Source organism: Bison bison, unplaced genomic scaffold (genome assembly GCF_000754665.1).
Source record: "Bison bison bison isolate TAMUID 2011002044 unplaced genomic scaffold, Bison_UMD1.0 scf7180017864372, whole genome shotgun sequence".
Classification (NCBI taxonomy): Eukaryota; Metazoa; Chordata; class Mammalia; order Artiodactyla; family Bovidae; genus Bison; species Bison bison.
Window position 1 is genome coordinate 2,844,913 of NW_011494944.1, and position 21,669 is coordinate 2,866,581.

At 35.5% G+C, this 21,669-nt stretch overlaps 1 protein-coding gene across 3 annotated transcripts in view; it reads left to right on the plus strand.

Moving 5' to 3' along the window:
* PCDH15 (protocadherin-related 15) overlaps positions 1–21,669 on the plus strand; it is a 1,053,047-nt gene that overhangs the window by 857,006 nt on the left and 174,372 nt on the right. For all 3 annotated transcript variants that reach the window (XM_010856569.1, XM_010856570.1, XM_010856571.1), the window contains exons 22-23: positions 3,667–3,807; positions 6,073–6,185. In XM_010856569.1, the coding sequence (XP_010854871.1) occupies positions 3,667–3,807; positions 6,073–6,185 (254 nt within the window). The remainder of the gene's footprint in view (positions 1–3,666; positions 3,808–6,072; positions 6,186–21,669) is intronic.

Genomic DNA, 21,669 nt, shown 5'->3' on the forward strand with positions numbered 1-21,669 from the left:
GTATTTTAGGCATCTTCAGGATAACACTCTGTAACACTAAAAGTTGTTTGGTTTTGGTTTGTTTATCAATTAAACTATAAATTCCAAATGTATCACTAATATCTTGGCGTTATTAGACAGATGCTAAGTATAATTGACATATTATACATTTCTTGATAACTGAGTCATGATAGTCTTAAGAATTGCAATACTATAGACTGAATGGATATTGATGCTAGTAGAAACTGAAATTTTGTTTTTGAAATGGTTTTTGCTGTAATTTTTCTCTAGTAACAAAAGTGCTAAAAATTTAAATTTAGGATTATTAACAAATAAGAGGTATGTAAATCATGGACTAGAAGAAATTCTACATGACTTGAGTAGAGGTAGAGAAGATCCAAGTGCCTGTCACAGAGCCTTGGGACCCTCTAAGAAGAGTGGGAACAAGCAGAATCTGAGATGGAGTCACCAGATAGGAAGATGGAAAAACAAAAGCGTGAACAGTGTTGCATCAAGTGTTCAAGGAGGTAGTGATAAACCAAGATGGCATGAATGAAAGGATTAGACTTACAGCTAGTAATTAAGGGATTATACAAGTTCTGTAAGCTGACATATGTGTCCTGTAACCCCAGTGTAACTCAGGAATCAACATGAACAACACATTCTATTCAAGGATAGTCATGAAGAAGCTCAACAATATTGAGAATAATGTTCTCAGAACCATCATCCCACAAAACTTCATTAATCAAATGAGCCTATGAGGTAATACTGGTGTTACACTCTTATACCACATCAGGATAATGCCAAATAGAAGTGTTCTTCTCTAAGAGTTTTGTGATATAACATAGTGTTTATTAAGGTTTGAAATCAAACTTGACCACATATTAGCTCTGAGTCCGAGGTGTTTATTTTACCTCTAGGATTGATGAGATTTACTGGCTGTAAGCACTTTAAAAAAGTAGAGTGTCCACCCCATTATAATTAAAAGTAAAGCCAGTCTTAACTCTAATATAAGTGATGACATTCAATGTATTTTTGACTGTTATAGTTACAGACTCTTTTTCAAAATGATCAAATGTTAGCTTTTCTTTACAAATAATTTTTTTTGTTTGCTACTCCAACTTATCTTAATATATTTCTGGGACATTTCAACATTTTTAAATGCCATACAAGCTGACAGGGATCTCAGGGTCCCTATGGAGATTCCCCTGGGGAGTCAGGCGTCGTCTCGTGTTGGGGCATGGAACTCTGCTTCCCTCTCGAGGTGGAAAAGGGGTGTCAGGCCTCCTGTCAAGTTGAGGTAGGGATCAGGGGCTATTTGTAGAGGTGCCATGGGGCTCTCAGGCCTCCCTTCGTGTCATGAGTTGATCCTCGGGGTGACATTCGAGTCGTTGCAGGGGAATGAGGCCTTATCTCGACTGGATGGGGACATCGGGGTCTTTTCGAACAATGGCATGACCCCTGGAGTTCCTCTCCAGTTTCAAGGTGAGACCGGCCTCCTCCTGAGGTGCGACAGGAACATCGGGATTCCTTTGCAGATGAAGCAGGGGAATGGACCCTCATCTCGAGATGAGGAGGGGAAACCAGGACTCTTCTTCAGTTGTGGCAGGAAACTCAGGTTTCCTCTCGAGTGGAGATGGGTATGTTGGGGAACTTCTTGAGTTGCCTAAAGGGTGTCAAGTACCCTTTCGAGGCTCAAGAGGGAAGGTAGGATTTCTCTCGAGACGCTGCAGTGGAGAGGGGCCTCATCTCGCGTTGAGGGGAGAATCTCCTGGGTTTCTCGAGTTGAGGCAGGACACTTGGAGTTCCTCTCGAGTTTGGACGGGGACCTCAGGGACCCGCTTGTGTTGCCTCAGGAAAGTTAAGTCTCCATTCGAGTTGTGAGGGGCCTCTCGGGATTCCTCTCCAGTCAGTGCAGGGGCATAGGGCCTCATCTTGAGTTGAGGCTGGAACCTCAGGGTTCCTCTCCAGTTCTGACATGAATCTTGGGGTGCCTATGGAGTTTCAACAGGGGATTCAGGCCTCGTCTCGTGTGGAGACATGGAACTCAGCTTCCCTCTCGAGGTGTAAAAGAAGTGTCAGGCTTCCTGTTGAGTGGACATAGTGGTCTTGGGTTTTTTCTCGAGGTGCCATGGAGCTGTCACACCTACCTTCGTGTTTTGAGTTGATCCTCGGGGTTCCAGTCGAGTCAGTGCAGGAGAATCAGGCTTATCTGGAGTGGCTGGGGAAATCGGGTCTTTTCAAATTGAGGCACGACTCCTGGGGATGCGCTCAAGTTTCAAGGGGAGACCGGCCTCCTCCTGAGGGCCGATGGCAATGTTGGGATTCCTTTCCCAATGAAGCGGAGAAATCGACCCTCATCTCCAGTTGAGGAGGGGAAAACGGGGCTCTTCTTGAGTTGTGGTGTGAAACTCGGGGTTCCTCTCTAGTGGGGACGGGTATCTCAGGGACCTTCCTGAGTTGCATCAAGGGTGTCAAGTACCCTTTCGCATTTCAAGAGGGAACGTGGGGTTTCTCTTGAGACACTGCTCTGGGAAAGGGCCTCATCTCACATTGAGGGGAGAATCTCGTGGTTTTTCTCGAGTTGCGGTGGGAACCTTGGGGTTCATCTCAAGTTGCAAAGGGGATCTCAGGGACCGGCTCGTGTTGCCTCAGAGAAGTTGCCAACTTTTATTTGTTAAAAATGTTAAAACAAACTCGAGCGCATCCCTAGGAGTCATGCCTCAATTTGAAAAGACCCCAATTTCCCCATCCTCCCACCACCCGCCCACCCCTAGCCCACCACCCTCCCATCACCTGCCCACCACTTTCCACCCCCCAGCCCACCACCCTCCCACGCACCCTTCCCCCACCCTCCCCCAACCCTTCCAACCTCCTACCCCCTACCCTCCCACCCATCCACCCCACCACCCGCCCAACCCCTGCCCACCCCCCTCCCAGCACCCCCTCCCAGCACCCTCCCAACCTCTTCCCCTCACCCTCCCACCATCCACCCTCCCCCCCTCATGCCCCTCCCACCACCCTTCCAACTTAAATGAAGCTTCAAGTTCATTTAAAAAATGTGTGGTAGACTATATATGTAAAAATTTTAGTATGATTCTCACACATAATAAGCTTCCAACAGATATTTACTATCATTATTTTATTATTATTACTATCATCATTAGTACTAATGTTATCCTAAAGGATTGTTGTAAGAATTGATTTATGAAAATAAGCTTGCCTAGTAAACAGCATAGAACAGATGGCAAGTAACGTTTCTTTTACTTTCATACCCACTCCTCCAGTTTACCTTAATCCTTCACACTTTATCTTCTCTGAGCATCACAGAGTTCTAATAAGGAAAATAACTTATAATGATCTCAGATGATAAAATATTAAAGAGAAACAATGTTCAAAGAAGAATGTGAAGTTCATATAATTAAAGAAATATGGAGGGAAGACATCCAAGGAAACCTTTGATTTATTCTTTTACTTAAATAATTTTAAATAACATGTAATAAAGACACTTCTCTGATTCAGACTGTTATTCTAAAGAAATAAAAGTTCTGCTACATTTTAAACCTGAAAATATGAAAAGTTAAAATATCCTTTTTCATTTCTAAATGACTTTATTTTACAAGTCAGTTTTGCATTATCACTACATTTTGTTTTCATTTTGTGAAATAATATATAATTTTATTTTAGGGATTACCTGCAAGCCGTGTGAGATATAGGGTAGATGATGTCCAATTTCCTTATCCTGCAAGTATTTTTGATGTAGAAGAGGATTCTGGAAGAGTAATAACTCGAGTTAATCTTAATGAAGAACCTACAACAATTTTTAAGGTCAGTTCAGTGTTTTCTCTATAGTGTCTATTTGATATTTAACTTTTGGTTTAGAGTTTTATTTAACAAATAACCATACACTTTCCCATTTTTCTCCTTTTTAATATTTTAAAGTTACAAAACAGTACATTTTTACTGCATAGGCGCTTAGAAACTACAGTTAAGTAAAAAAGTAAAAAAATGCTTGATATTTCTCATCTTGAGGTTAAAATTTACCATTTTAACTCTATCTTTGTGATAAAATTCCCTGCAAATGAAAGCATACAAAATTTTTAAAAATAGCATGACTGTATGATTGTATTATTCATAATACTTTTTAAAAATTTAAGTATATGAACACTATTAATGATATGTAAATGGTTGTACAATGTTCTATTATATGAATATACTATTTTTTTTTCTTTTTTTGTTCAATAACTTGTTGTTGGATAATTAGTCTGTTTCCAATTTTTGTTACAATGATATTTACTGTTGCAAAACTCCTTGTTCAGATATAATTTGCCACTTGATATTTCTTTTCCTCAAATCAGTACCTAGAGGCAATTGCTGGTTCAAGTTAATGTCTTCTTGATACATTATACTTTTAGAAAATTTGAAATAATATTACCCTTCACTTTTATCATAAGTAATCCATTATATTAAATATTTGACTGTTTCCATTCTCTGTAGTTACTAGAAAGATTTTGTCTCTGAGAATAAAGCCTTTGACCATACATTGGGGTGATACTTTCACCAGCTAACCTTGTGAATATCAATGAGCACTGTCTCACATAATTTTATCTCCATTTGAAATAATTGTTCTGTTTGTAAGTATTAATCTGAAGGCAAATTGTGACTCTCAGGATGACCCTTGATTGTGGTTCCATGATCTAGTTTGATTTAGTTTAGGTTAGTCACCTGCAGCATCCAAAAGTATATACATTCTAGAGAAATACATAGTTTTGAACTTTAATATTTCTTAAAATAAACTTTTCTTCTTGGCATAATACAGTAAGTCAAAAAATGATGATTATAAAAGCTATTGTAGTAATAATTAATATACAGATATTAATCTTAAGACTAAAACTTTTTATTTAGTTCACATCATTTGAACATTCTTTATTCTACAGTATGAACTTGGTTTTATATAATTAATTGTTTTTAAGAGAGTGCATGTCAAAATGTGTCAAACTATGAAGATTTCCAATTTTATCCTCCAAAGTGAAGTATTTCTTTTGTATAATTTTGCAGACAATTGATTCATTGGAAAAATTAATTTCTTTTTATAAGCAAGCTAATTAGCTTTTTGCTATTGATGCTACTAAACTTAATACTTTTAAAATGTGCTCAAACTTGTAAAAGTCTCATGTTTTCACTGTAGGCACCAGTGGAATTGTGAAAGAGAGAAGAGGTTTTGAGAGATGTAGTAACTTATACCCATTTTACTGCTAGCTTTTTAAAAAAATTAACTAATTAATTAATTTTTATTTTTTTTTTACTAGAAACTTTTTATTTTTTTTATTTTTTAAATTTTATTTTATTTTTAAACTTTACAATATTGTATTAGTTTTGCCAAATATCGAAATGAATCCGCCACAGGTATACCTGTGTTCCCCATCCTGAACCCTCCTCCCTCCTCCCTCCCCATACCCTCCCTCTGGGTCGTCCCAGTGCACCAGCCCCAAGCATCCAGTATCGTGCATCGAACCTGGACTGGCGACTCATTTCATACATGATATTATACATGTTTCAATGCCATTCTCCCAAATCTCCCCACCCTCTCTCTCTCCCACAGAGTCCATAAGACTGATCTATACATCAGTGTCTCTTTTGCTGTCTCGTACACAGGGTTAATTTATTTATTTTAATTGGAGGCTAATTACTTTACAATATTTTAGTGTTTTTTGCCATACATTGACATGAATCAGCCATGAGTGTACTTGTGTTCCCGCATCCCGAATCCCTCTCCCAACTCCTTCCCCATCCCATCCCTCAGGGTTGTCCCAGGGCACTGTCTTTGAGTGCCCTGTTTCATTATATCATAAAGCTATTAACTGAATTTCTTTGAGTTTTCTCACCTGGCAAATGGAAATAATAACATCTACCTGGTGGGATTGTTGTGCATATACTAGCATGTCTCTTCTACTTGGTAGGCAATTAGAAAATGTTTACTGCTCCCCCTTTTGGAACCAGGCAGTTCAATAATTTAACACATTCATGGAAAAATTATGCTCTTGTCTTCTTCTTTGAAATCATCTTTAACTTGAGTTTTTATTACTTTTTAAGTTGGTCATTGTTGCTTTTGATGATGGTGAGCCTGTGATGTTCAGCAGTGCCACTGTGAAGATTCTTGTCCTACATCCAGGAGAAATCCCACGCTTTACACAAGAGGAATACAGGTACTGGTTATTATCAGGTTTTGTAATATACAAGGTTTTTATTCTGTTTTGTTTTGTTTTCTTTTAGCCGCTCAAAATTGATGTAATGTGAATTTATCAGTGAAGCACACCTAATTTTAGTTTCTTTTCTAAACTCACATAATATTTATTTTAAAAGTTAATATACTTAAATGATAGTCTAGTATAAATTTCAGTTTTTAGAAATGCTTTAATGAATAATGGATCCTTTAAAATAGTTAAAGTTAGCTTTGAAAAATGCAGTATTATGTTTAGGGGTTTAATTTGCAACTGATTAATTATCTCAGTGGTAAAAAGTAGATATTTAGTTTCTTGTTGCTGCCAGTTACATTATATCATTTAATTCTGAGTTATATCTGAAATGATATTTCCTGTATAATCAGTGAGTGAGAGAATGTGTGTGTGTTTACATTTGTATGAGCTATAGAGTCAGTATATATATACTTAATCAGGTGAGGCTGTCGTAACAAATTTCAAGGATTCTGTGTCTTAAACAACAGACATTATTTTCACACAGCTCTGGAGCCTGGAAGTTCAAGATCAGGGATTCAGCATGATCAGGTTCTGGTGAAAGGTCTCTTCCTGGCTTACAGACTGTTGCCTTGTTGCTATAACCTGACATAGAGGAAAGTGAAAGAAAGCAGGTCTCTGGTATCTTTTCCTACAAAGGCACTAACCCCAAGATAAGTGCCCCCGCTTCATGATCTCATCTAAACCTAGATACCTCCCAAGGCCCCATCTCCAAATAACATCCCACTGAGGTTAGGATGTCAAATATGAATTTTAGGGGAACACAGTTCAGTTCATTGTGTGTATTAGAAAGAGAATTTATCGAAAAAATAGTGACACTAAAATTACTATATATTCATGATTGCTTCATGATTGGATGTAAGTGAAAGTATATTGTGTAATGTTCACTTGCAAATATAGCATAATTTCTTTTGTGATTTTTCAAAATTCAATTAAGTTAAAATATTAATGTACTTTTATTAGTGTGTCATGACCCGTTGGAGACAGTTTTCTCAAAAACAGTTGATGGAGACTCACTATATACTGTATTTCTCTATTTACTCCTTCTGGACAAAGACTTAAAAGTTGTTACACTCCAGAGGCTCACAACTAGGTTGGAAGCAAAGGACTATATGAAAAGCATAATACACTGTAAAAACACAATAATAGAAGGTCAAAATACTAAGGAAGCATGTTAGAGACACACTTAATGGTGTCTGAATATGATCACCATAGTTTTGAGCTGCTTCTTGAAGAAAGAGTAGAGTTTCAGTTCAGTTCAGTCGCTCAGTTGTGTCCAACTCTGCAACCCCACTCATGTCCATTGAGTCGGTGATGCCATCCAACCATCTATCTCATTCTCTGCCATCCCCTTCTCCTCCCACCTTCAATCTTTCCCAGCATCAGGGTATTTTCAATTGAGTCGGTTCTTCACATCAGGTGGACAGTTTCAGCTTCAATATCAGTCCTTCCAATAAACACCCAGGACTGATCTCCTTTAGGATGAACTGGTTGGACCTCCTTGCAGTCGAAGGGACTCTCAAGAGTCTTCTCTAACACCACAGTTCAAAAACATCAGTTCTTCGGTGCTCAGCTTTCTTCACAGTCCAACTCTCACATCCATACATGACCACTGGAAAAACCATAGCCTTGACTAAACGGACATTTGTTGGCAAAGTAATGTCTCTGCTTTTCAATATACTGTCTAGATTGTTATAACTTTCCTTACAAGGAGTAAGTGTCTTTTAATTTCATGGCTGCAATCACCATCTGCAGTGATATTGGAGCCCAGAAAAATAAAGTCTGACACTGTTTTCACTGTTTCCCCATTTATTTGCCAGGAAGTGATGGGACTGGATGCCATGATCTTAGTTTTCTGAAAGTTGAACTTTAAGCAAACGTTTTCACTCTCCTCTTTCACTTTCATCAATAGGCTCTTTAGTTCTTCTTCACTTTCTGCCATAAGGGTGGTATCATCTGCATATCTGAGGTTACTGATATTTCTCCTGGCATTCCTGATTCCAGCTTGTGCTTCCTCCAGCCCAGCATTTCTCATGATGTACTTGGTATATAAGTTAAATTATCATGGTGACAATATGCAGCCTTGATGTACTCCTTTTCCTATTTGAAACCAGTCTGTTGTTCCATGTCCAGTTCTAACTGTTGCTTCCTGATCTGCATCAGGTTTCTCAACAGACAGGTCAGGTGGTCTGATAGTCCCAACTCTTTCAGAATTTTCCACAGTTTATTGTGATCCACACAGTCAAAGTCTTTGGCATAGTCAATAAAGCAGAAATAGATGTTTTTCTGGAACTCTCAAGCTTTTTTGATGATCCAGTGGATGTTGGCAATTTGATCTTTGTTCCTCTGCCTTTTCTAAAACCAGATTGAACATCTGAAAGTTCATGGTTCACATATTGTTGAAACCTGGCTTGGAGAATTTTGAGCATTACTTTACTAGCACGTGAGATGAATGCAATTGTACAATAGTTTGAGCATTCTTTGGCATTGCCTTTCTTTGGGATTGGAATGAAAATGGACCTTTTCCAGTCCTGTGGCCACTGCTGAGTTTTCCAAATTTGCTGACAAATTGAGTACAACACTTTCACAGCATCATCTTTCAGGATTTGAAATAGTTCAACTGGAATTCCATCACCTCCACTAGCTTTGTTCATAGTGATACTTCCTAAGTCCCACTTGACTTCACATTCCAGGTTGTCTGGCTCTAGGTGAGTGATCAAACCATCGTGATTATCTTGGTCATGAAGATCTTTTTTGTACAGTTCTTCTGTGTATTCCTGCCACCTCTTCTTAATATCTTCTGCTTCTGTCAGGTCCATACCATTTCTATCCTTTATCGCGCCCATCTTTGCATGAAATGTTCCCTTGGTATCTCTAATTTTCTTGAAGAGATCTCTTGTCTTTCCCATACTAAGTTTTCCTCTTTTTCTTTGCATTGATCACTGAGGAAGGCTTTCTTATCTCTCCTTGCTATTCTTTGGAACTCTGCATTCAGATGCTTATATCATTCCTTTTCTCCTTTGCTTTTCGCTTCCCTTCTTTTCACAGCTATTTGTATGACCTCCTCACACAGCCATTTTGCTTTTTTTGTGTTTCTTTTTCTAGGGCATAGTCTTGATTCCTGTTTCCTGTACAATGTCGCAAATCTCTGTCCATAGTTCATTAGGCACTCCGTCTGTCAGACCTAGCTCCTTAAATCTATTTCCAACTTCCACTTGTATAGTCATAAGGGATTTGATCTAGGTCATATCTGAATGGCCTACTGGTTTTCTCCACTTTCTTCAGTTTCAATCTGAATTTGGCAATAAGGAGTTCATGATTTGAGCCATAGTCAGCTCCAGGTCTTTTTTTTTTTTTCTTTGCTGACTGTATAGAGCTTCTCCATCTTTGGCTTCAAAGAATATAATCAATCTGATGTCAGTCTTGACCATCTGGTGATGTCCATGTGTAGAGTCTTCTCTTATGTTGTTGGAAGAGGGTGTTTGCTATGACCAGTGCATTCTCTTGGCAAAACTCTGTTAGCCTTTGACCTGCTTCATTCTGTACTCCAAGGCCAAGTTTGCCTGTTACTCTAGGTGTTTCTTGAGTTCCTTCTTTTTTTTTTTTTTTTTTTGAGTTCCTACTTTTGCGTTCCAGTCCCCTATAATGAAAAGGACATCCTTTTTGGGTGTTAGTTCTAGAATGTCTTGTAGGTCTTCACAGAACTGTTCAACTTCAGCTTCTTCAGCATTTTGGGGCATAGACTTGGATTACCGTGATATTGAATGGTTTGCCTTGGAAACAAACAGATCATTCTGTCGTTTTTGAGATTGCATCCAAGTACTGCATTTCTGACTCTTTTGTTGACTATGATGGGTACTCCACTTCTTTAAATTCAGCCATTCCAGTCCATCTTAGTTTTCTGATTCCTAGAATGTTGACGTTTACTCTTGGCATCTCCTGTTTGACCATTTCCAATTTGCCTTGATTCATGGACCTGACATTCCAGGTTCCTATGCAATATTGTTCTTTACAGCATCGGACCTTGCTTCTATCACCAGTCACATCCACAATTGGGTGTTGCTTTTGATTTGGCTCCATCCCTTCATTCTTTCCGGAGTTATTTCTCCACTTACCTAGATCAAATGGTTACAAAAATTGTATCTAGTATTTTAGGTCAGTTCAGATATCCCTCAGCTTCAGCTCAACAAAAGTCCCACTCTTGTTCTCTAAAGCTTTTCACCTCATATCTAGTCTTTCTTTGAAAGTCCCCAAAGAAGAAAAAAGTATACTGTGTAACATCTTCCCTTTAAATAAACTCAGAAATTGATGTCCTTTTATTCTTTTTTTTTTCCTGTGCTTTCACTTGAAATCACTTCCTTAGTAATAGATATATCCCTCCAGACCTCTCCATTATAGTGCTCATTAACTCTTTTAGCTAAAATATTGTGAATTAAGGCCAAGATCATGGATTGCATCAGGGCATTGCTCCAACAATTTTTTTTTAACTGTCTTTGTTTAATGTCACTTTTAAAAATATGGATGTTTTGTCCAATGAATAATTTACCATTTCTTATCTTCTCTGCATAGAACTACTAACTGCAAATAGATTTCATTAATAACGCTGTTAACTGAGAAGAAAAGCTAGCCAATTATTTGGTGCTAAAATTAAAATAGTCACATTAGTATATGTGGAAGAATTCTTTGACCTTCCAGAAGAACATTTCTAACAATTGCAAATAGTGCCCTTGACTATCAAGTTCATTTATTATTCTGGCACATAAAGGCATTTAGGTAATCTTGTTGCATCCTACAGTTTACAAAGAAAATTCTATACAAGAATCAGTATAATTGCCGTAATGGACTTAATAGCACTTAGATACTAAACAGGATTGCTTTGTTTTCTGTCATAAAGCCAGAAAACCTGGATAATACAAACGTCATTTCAAATACTGATAGAAAATTCTGCATTATGAATAAATGTAAATTTTATTGTTGTTGTTCAGTCCCTCAGTCATGTCTGACCCTCTGCAAACCCATGGACTGCAGCATGCCAGGCTTTCCTGTCCTTCACTATATCCTGGTATTTGCTCAGACTCGTGTCCATTGAGTCAATGATGCCATCCAAACATCTTATCCTCTGTGGCCCCCTTCTCTTTTGAACTTATATTTTACATAGGCTTAAATTTGATGTAAAATGTGGAATGAACTATTTTTAAAAAGAAACCTAAGGGTGATAATTATTTTCTTCATCAATTATCTCTCCATTCTTTTAAAGGTTTTGGAATAGTGCATAGCAGAAGTGCCTGGATGCTTCCTAAATCCTTTCCTCTCCCTCCTGTGTATACAGCTAGAGCACTTTCCCTAGCCTCACTTTCTAGTGGATCCCTGTGACTGAGTTATGGCCAATAAAATATGGAACAATATTGTCTACACCATTTCTTGGCCTCAATTAACCTTTTTTCCTTGGGTGAGTGAAATGGAAACAATACCCAAGGAACTTTGGGATCCATATGTTGACAGTTGTAGAAATACAAGATAAAAGGGACCTAAGTCTCTGAAACTCAGCTTAGAGAAGAGCTGCCTGCTTAGGAAGCCCTCAATGAACTGTTATGTGAGCAATAAATTTAGATTTATTGTCATATTAGCTAGTTATGATTAATCCCATAATATATTAATCATTTTAGAAGCTTTTTAAAAATTATATGTTACAATATTTTTCAGTTTGTCATCTTAAAACTACTATTTGTGAGAGAGTGTTTTATTCTTTGTAGTATATTCTTTTTATATGGTTAACCAGAATCTTTGTCAGAATGCTTACAATATTTCTAATTGCTGTGAAGACCGACACAGTTTCCCTTCACGAAAGAAAAAGAGGGAAAGAGGGAGGGAGAGGGGAAGCGGGAGAGAGAGAGAAAGAAAGAAACAAAGAAAGAAAAAGAGAAATAAGGGAGAAATAAAGGGAAGGAGAAAGAAATAAAGGCAGAAATGTGTAAACTTCATATGTCCCCTTCCCTCTGTTATTTTTTTTTTTTTTTCAGGTTCAATTACTGCCTCAGCTGAATGCACAAAATTTCCAGAGATGCTAAACGATGTGATTAATCCTTAATTATCCTTTTTGTTAGAGTTAAAGAATGGCAGAATATGCTATTTGACATAGGTTTATTTGGAGGTGAAAGCACTTAAAAAAAAAACAATCAATAAATGCAAGAAGGGCATTCTAATCTCACCTTTTCCCCCTGAAAACAGGCAATTAAAAACTCCCAGTGTGAGAGATGCCTTCCCTGTACTAGGGGAAAAAAAAAAAATTTAATGGGAAATGAAATATAATATACTTGTATCAAAACAGACTTTGATAAAATAAGTGTATCTTCTTTTTAGCCTCATCACATTGTTTAATTACTTATCCACAGTTGCTTATCTTTGTTCATCCTACATTTTTCCTGTATATGTTTTTATTTTTTAATTTTTATTGGATTATATTTGATTTATAAATCATCCTTCTTTATTCTCCCTCTTTTCTTCCCTTGAAATAAATTTCTTATAGATAATGGCATGTCTTTATCTTTGGCTGTCGAAGCAACCCTCCTTTCTCAAAATAATGCAGCTGGCTGCATTTTTTTTCCCAATGAATAAGTCTGATTATTAGCCCCTACTTTACACAAATAATCATAAATTTTGAGTTATTACCATTCAGACAATTAAGTTTCTCTAAAACATATTCAGTCTTATATAATTTAAACCATTTTTCACCATTTGATTTTCATTGGAAGACAGAAAAATAGGTTAATCATACTCATAAAAATTCTATTCTCAAAGTCATACCATGAAATGAATGAAATCGACCATAAAGACCATTTATTCAGGCTAATAGTTTAATTTTTGATTCCTCTAATATCCTTGCCACAAAGTTGACTGGGTTCCTCTAAGAAACTTACATTTGTGAGAAATTTGCCTCTTCAATCCTTGTATAGCTATGAATACTGGGAAGTTATTCTTCATGCTGAGGTTATTATCAGTATATTTATTCCTTTAAATTATTTTTATGCATTTTTTTCTGAACTTTCATCAATTTTATAATTTAGTCATTTCAAGTAGTGTAACTATATAGGGAAGGAAAAATATCTTTTCTTGTAAACTTCAGACTTATTAACTGAGATTCTTGTCATAAAATACAAATTAACAAGAGAAAAACAAACAAGTTTATAAATACATGTATCTCATGCATACATGAGATATACACAGGAAGATGGATAATTCAAAGAGGTAGCTTTAGAATTCTGGATTAAATATAATCTTAATAGGAAATGAGGAGGGAGGTGCAGGCCACTTGGGAGATAGTAAATAATTTTAGGAAATGTGAATGGGACCCTTAGAACAGGTGGAATGTATGATAGTTCAGGCAGAGTTTGCCTGGATGTGCTATCCAATTCTAGTCTCCCCTCCTGTGAAAAGATTCAATCTTTCCTGGTCAGTGAAACTCTTTGAAAAGAATTCATGACGATTGAATTCCTTTTGGAAAATCTGTCTTTAGAATAGATAAGGGAACTCAAAAAAAGCTTCTCACTGCATTTGCCATTTTCTAAGTACCTACTGCCCCAAATAATCAATATACCAAAGCAGTCTATTTTGGGGTGGCATGTTTTGCTACAGTTCAAATAAAACTGAGCTAAACTTCTTCCTTAAGGAGAGGTGTGACAAAAAATACTCTTCTCTTAATTATGAGCAGGTATCTTGATTAGGGTAGTACTTATTGGGAAAGAGAACTCTGTGTACATGGTAATGCCTGACATTAATGTGGCACAGAAAAAAATGATAGTAACCATGTAGTTGCCGCACTAATAGAAGTATAAATTCCAGTTTCTCACACTAGTTAAATAAATTCATATGACAAGCTCTTCTACATTGTTAGTTTTAATATGGTTAACTATCACAGTCAGGGATTTCTTTTTTCTTTTTTTGTCCCCACATAAATTAACGTATATTAAGCATTCAATTTATTCATCTTCATTTTAATATGTCAATATATGAATACTTTAATGTGTATATTAAATTCTATATTAATATCCTTTAAAATTTTTCATCTTCATTTCTAGAACTTTTTCTGTAAATGTTCATGAACACTTTGAATTTAATTTATATATTTCAAAATACTAATACTCCCTTAGAATTTTGATCCCTTTAAACTCATGTGTTAATTCAGGTTTGTCTTCTAACAATTAGACATCAAGTATTTTATTAGAGGAAAAATCTGTGGGAGAGAAATGAGAAGGAAGCAGAGTAAGGCTAGAAGAACATATAAAGCACATACATTCTGACCTCAAGTGAAGAACAAGGAGAAAAGCTCATAAATAAACATGCTAGCCTACTGTGTTATTTGAGTGACTAATGTATCATTTTAGTAAGTTTCTACATGGTATCTGGGGAGTCAAACCAGGAAGGGAATTGCCTTAACATCTCTGCTTTTCTTTATCATTATCTATAAGCAGATCTTAGGAAAATGATCTTTTTATAAACAGAAAAAATATGACAAACATAGGCTACATATTTAAAAAGCAAAGATATCCCTTTGCTGACAAAGGTCCACATAGTCAAAGCTCTGGTTTTTCCCATCAACATTAACAGATTTAAGTTAGCCAATAAAAAAGTCTGAGCACTGAAGAATTGATGCTCTCAATTGTGGTGCTGGAGAAGACTTGAGAGTCCCTTGGGCAGGAAGATCAAACCAGTCAATCCTAAAGGAAATCAACCCTGAATATTAATTGGAAGGAGTATTGCTGAAGTTCCAATACTTTGGCCATCTGATGCGAAGGGCTGACTCAATAGACAAGACCCTGATGCTGGGAAAGATTGAGGCAAGAGGAGAAGGGAGGAACAGAGGATGAGATGGTTAGATGGCATCTTCGACTCAGTGGTCATGAAGTTGAGCTACTTCAGTTATAGTGAAGGACAGGGCAGCCTGATGTGCTGCAGTCCATGGGGTCACAAAGAGTCAGACATAACTTAGTGACTGAACAACAACAAATACAGCGGAGCACAGCAACTAGAACCTTGGTTAAGTGTGCTTCCTATAGTCAGAGCTCTATGAGGCACTCTCATTGCTACCACATGTGTGCATAACTGATAAGAGGTTTTCAGCCAATTATTACTTGGATCTTCTGGAAAATACTTTTACTGTCATAGTCAGAAAACACATTTTATACATCTTTCATTTAATCCAAACAGAAATATCAAAATCCCAATAGTAGTTTAGACACATAGCATTACTTGAGACTAGATTGACTCCTGTAGGTCAAGTGAGTTAGCTTTTAGCAGAATGGCATTTGGCCTTCTCAAGACGATAAACTAAGACTTAAGCACACTGGGATTCACTTGTCATGAGTCTTAGAGGTAAATATCATGGAAAGGTCAACATGTCTGGAAAGATCATAGAGTCTAAATGTGAATATTGATTTTGAATGGGAAATGCAGTATCCTATACAACTTATCAACGATTTTACCAAAGACAATTGTTTACAAATTTTCTGAAAAAATGTTACCCATATAGACATATTTTGATATTTATTTAAAATGGAAGTGTATCAACATTGACTATTAAACTTTGCATGATTTAATGTCATATTTATTATATTAATTTTTAGGGATTTATGTATATTAAAATGTAATTTACACAAAATAGAAACTTAAAATTTATATTTGTATATATATAAAACAGAAGGGGCAAATATTCCTAAGGTCTTTTTATTAACCTCTTGAACAAATTAAAACCCCTTGAAGGAAGAACATAATCATATTAGTTTTCCTATTAAAGTAAAAATTAATACTTTGCAGATTAATGTGAATTAATCTTATAATAAATAAAATAAAAAACATTTTGTACTATTTTTTCCAAGATAAGTTCCTCAAATGGTTTTATATTGAATAAAGACAGAGTAGATTTTATAAAGAACTCTAAAAAATAAAGTCTATTTCCTAATATACAAAAATAGAGAAAAAGCATAATTTAAAATCCAGAAATCCATATTTATATACTATGAAGAATGAAAACAATGTTATCATAATGGTCAAGGAAATGGTGAGTGAGCAGTTCTAGTTATTTTATTATTCAAGAGAATTAAAATTACCATATATCGAGGAACATTGCCATTATTCTTATATAAACCATACAAATTTGGACTTGGGAATTTTGAAAAAAGGTTTTTAATCAATAAATACAGTAGTTTAGGGAAAACTATTGATCTTGACTTCAAAGAATAAAAAAGAACTCTACATGAAAACTAAAAATATAAAGTAAACTGACATTCAGAGAGCATCATTTAATTACTAATGTTGTTTTCTATTTTAATTTAGATTTATCGTTCAATATAAGAGCTGACTTTACTTGAAGATAACCTTTCCTGTCTTTTTATGGCACTACCAATATCTTGCCTCAAAGATAATAGATTTTGCCTCTTTAACTATTGAAAGAGTAACTCTGACAATCCTTCATTTCAGGTTTCACAGGCTTTCTCTGTATCCACATGGAATTCAATTTCTCCTTCACATTTTCAAGGTTATGTATAGTTTGACATTTGCTCATACAGCAGAGTGAAGCAAGTCTTCCAACAACAAAGGACTCAAGTTCTAACAGTTCATTTTAAATACACTGTTTCGAATTTAAAGCAAGCTCTTCTATAAAAAGAGTTATTATATATTCTCTTCTTTTGTTGCATTTCTGCCTATGAGAAATTTTGGTTCAAGTACAACATATAATGTGGTAATTTACTTTCATTTTGTTGATAGTAAATGTAAACTTTTTTAGAAGCAAAATAACATAATTAATGGGGTCTTAAGGTTTAAATCCTGGCTGCGACACTCATCATCTGTTCATTGAATTTGGGCAAGTTGTCTAAGCTCCCTGCTGCTGCTGCTGCTAAGTCGCTTCAGTCGTGTCCGACTCTGTGCGACCCCATATACAGCAGCCCACCAGGCTCCCCCATCCCTGTGATTCTCAAGGCAAGAACACTGAAGTGGGTTGCCATTTCCTTCTCCAAAGCATGAAAGTGAAAAGTGAAAGTGAAGTCGCTCAGTCATGTCCGACTCTTCGCGACCCCATGGACTGCAGCCAGGATCCAATAATTACTTTATATATGAGATAAAGAACTTTATAAACTACTAGGTTCGGAAAACATGCTTAAGAAAGCAGTTGTTATTCTTATTATCATCTTATAATCATCTTTATAAATGAAATAACTCCTTCAACGATTGTCATATAGATGTAGTCCCAGAGTTTAGAGTCAAGTTTAAAGATGTCCAGGTCCCTTACAGAATTGTTTGTGAAGCCTAGTTCTATCTCACTGATGGTATAGTTTACTTGTCTTTTTACAGAAGTTCTCATTATGTTCTTTGAGCTGTGAATTTCAGTTCAGAGTAGGATGAAAAAGATGAAGCAGAAAAATCAAAGCTATTTTACTTTAAATTTTGTTAGTTCACCCAGTATAGTTGTACACTAATTTAATGATTTTTAAAAATGTCAGCAGAATGCTATGCACAGAGTATAAAACAGAACAGTTAATAGGGAACTGATGCTCTCTCTAAAAATTCATAGGAAAGCACAAACATTGAAAATGTTTAAAATGATGTAAAATGATTGCTGTATTCAAGTTGCATTACTTCCTTTTCTCATCTCATCGGTGGATGTTGATTGAACACATAACTGCAGTAGAAACAGTAACACTGAACAAAGTATACATGATTCATCCCCTCAGAGATCTTATGAGTAGTAGACAAAAATTATCATAAGAAACAGATTATAAATACAAATTTATAGGTAACATTGAAGAAAGGAACATAGTTTTATGAGCACATAAAACAAGTTATACAATGCAGCAATAGGGGATATCAGAGGAAATTTTTTTTTGAAAAAACAGGAGTTGAGATATAAATAAGTAATAATTAGACTTGTAGGTGAAGGAATATAATGGGGTCAGGAGTTAAAAAGAAATTAGTTCTATAAAACTTCTACATTGAAAAAGAAGAAAACACATTCCAAGATTTAAAGAAGGTCTGTATGGCTGAGGAAGAAAGAATGAAAATAAGCTACTGTAAGATGAGGCAGAAATTTGGGACATATTAAAGATTTGAGTTTTGTCCCATGAGTATTGGGAAGACATTGAAAACCTGGTAAGCATGTACTTTCTACGGTGTATGCTGGACTTTGAATCGCAAAGAAAACGAAACATAGAAAATGGAGGCAATATTATAATATTAAAGTCAGTAAAGACTTTAAAAATTGTCCACATCAAAATAAAGGTAAACAAATTAACATTTAAAAAATGTCTTAAAAATGCTATTGTGCATTATTTCTACTTTTATAACATTTACATCTCAAACTAAAAAAAATATTCCAGGAGTCAGAGGTGTTTACATGATTATTTTATTTCTATATTTTCATTTCTCAATGTATGGCATTATACAAAAAAGAGAGGAAAATAAAATTGCCAATCAGACATAGTAAGCCTTATAAATCAGTTTCTAGAAAATGGACATTTAAATTTTTATCTAATGGATTCTAAATAATAAATTACCCTATTTAAGGGGAAATGTTGATGCTAAGTCTGGTTTGTCAGAACAACCTCTCAGGCTTTTTAAACTTCTTTCAAAATTTAATAACTAGGGATGCCATATAGATTTAAAAAAACTGGGTAGGAGATATCTAACTATAACTATTTTTCCAGCTTTATTGAGATATAATTGACATGCAACATTGTATTCATTTAAAACTGTGCAAGACAATAATTTGAAAATTTATGTATTACAAAATAATTACTAAGATAAATTTAGTTAACATTCATCACCTCAGATAGTTAATTTTGTTCTCATGATGAAGACTTTTAATATCTACTCGTTTAGCAATCAAGCATACAATATAGTATTTTTAACTGTAGTTGGCATGCTGTACATTCTTTCCCAGAACTTGCTTGTCTTTTAAATAGAAGCTTGTACTTTTTGACTGCCTTTACCTGGTTTCCTCACCACCTACCCCCCTCCTCCTATTTCTGGCAGCCATCAACTTGTTCTCTGTTTCTGTGAGTTTCCTTTTTTTATTTAGATTTCACATATTTATGAGATCAGACAGTATTTGCCTTCATTGACCTATTTCACTTAGCATAGGCTCTCATGATCTGTCCATGTTGTCACAATGGCAGGATTCTCTTCTTTTTTTTTGACTGAATAATATTATACATATTTGCATATATACAAATGCATCATGATAAAAACTAAATGTAGAATTAATGTATTAATTGCAATTTCCTTGGCAAAAGTTTTAAATGGAAATGAAATATCCTGACTTCCTAAAATAATGATGAATTTATGTATCTTATGGTACTAAATACTGACTATATATCTTCCTACCTGGATGGCGTGATTATAAATGTTTACTATCTTTCTAGGGTATGACTGACACAATGAAAAATGACTTATTATCTCTTCCTTTCTTAGAAATTCTAGCAGAATTTGAACGTCTACTTTTACTGTTACTTTTGAGATAATACATTCATTCAACTGTTAAACGTAGAGAATGAAGTAAAAGTGAGTCACTTAGTCGTGTTTATTTTGGATCCCATGGATTTCAGGGACCTCACTGAATTGCATACAGTCCATGGAATTCTCCAGGCCAGAATACTGGAGTGGGTAGCCTTTCCCTTCTCCAGGGGATCTTTTCAATCCAGGAATCATACCCAGGTCTCCCACATTGCAGGTGGCTTCTTTACTTGTTGAGCCATTAGGGAAGCCCAAGAGTACTGGAGTGGGCAGCCTATCCATTCTGCAGAGGATCTTCCCAACCCAGGAATCAAGTTGGGGTCTTCTGCATTGCAGGCTGTTAAATGAAGAATTTGAATTGAAATATTAAACATTCTAGAAAAGTAACTTTTCCTCTTTTTTGATGTTATGTGCCTGACTACACTAATATATTTCAAGATTCTATGGTGATTTCTCATCTTTATATGACAATTTCATATATACCTAATGGCATAGAGTCTAGTGGAATCAACAGAAAGTAAAAGCATTAGAGAATGCTTCAAATGTTTACTGTCATGCCCTTCTAAAATTTCAAAACTATACTGTCACACTTTTATGAAAGTCCAAATGTATAATTTCCTCTGTAAAGGGAAAAGGAAAAATTCTTATGGAGGTAAATAAGCCAAAATGCAAAACTATTTTCTCAGAGGTCATTACTAAGTATATAAATATATTATGACCTATTTTTAATAAGTAAATCAATTAGCCAGAAATGAATATTCCTGGTCTAGTCATTTCATCAAACCACACAGACCCCTGATTTTACTTACAGTAACTTTGTAGGAATGTGGGGAATATAAAATATAAGTGGTGCATGCTTTGTTTTCCACTAAATTTATAACTAGGTATCTGATATTAATGTGTCTACTACATTTAGCTATAACTGTTTAGACAGTTGTCTGTTTGTGAAGCTATAAGCTCAATGACTGCATAATTCACTTCCTCTACCCTCCTTTGTGATTTTATTGCCTAGTGAGTGTCAGGCACATAGTACATGTTCAATAAATACTTATTGAATGAATGAATAAAAGTCTATGCATACAGACTGTGAATAATATTACACATATTTTATACATTATTCACAAGTTAATTGATTTTATTGTCATTGTTTTTAAGTTTCATAGGCAGCTTATACCAATCCCACCCTATACTAGTTGTTTTTGAATGACTCCAAAATGTCTATGAATTTAAAGCTGTAAAAATAGTAAAAAGAAAAATACTATCCCATTTTAGATGTAAAATTGGTGTGTGACTGAGAACTTAAAAGGGAAAATCAGAATGCATAAAACATCACGTACAATATTAGCCCTTAAATCTATTTTTCACTTCCACTGTATAGTCTTAAGGGATTTGATTTAGGTCATACCTGAATGGTCTACTGGTTTTCTCCACTTTCTTCAATTTCAGTCTGAATTAGGCAATAAGGAGTTCATGATCTGAGCCACAGTCAGCTCCTGGTCTTGTTTTTGTTGACTGTATAGAGCCTCTCCATCTTTGGCTGCAAAGAATATAATCAATCTGATTTCGGTGTTGACCATCTGGTGATGTCCAGTGTAGAGTCTTCTCTTGTGTTGTTGGAAGAGGGTGTTTGCTATAACCAGTGCATTCTCTTGGAAAAACTCTATTAGCCTTTGCCCTGTTTCATTCCATATACCAAGGCCAAATTTGCCTGTTACTCCAGGTGTTTCTTGACCTCCTACTTTTGCATTCCAGTCCCCTATAATGAAAAGGACATCTTTTTTGGGGTGTTAGTTCTAGAATGTTTTGTAGGTCTTCATAGAACTTCAACTTCAGGTTCTTCAGCCTTACTGGTCAGGGCATAGACTTGGATTACCATGATATTGAATGACTTGCCTTGGAAACAAACAGAGATCATTCTGTCATTTTTGAGATT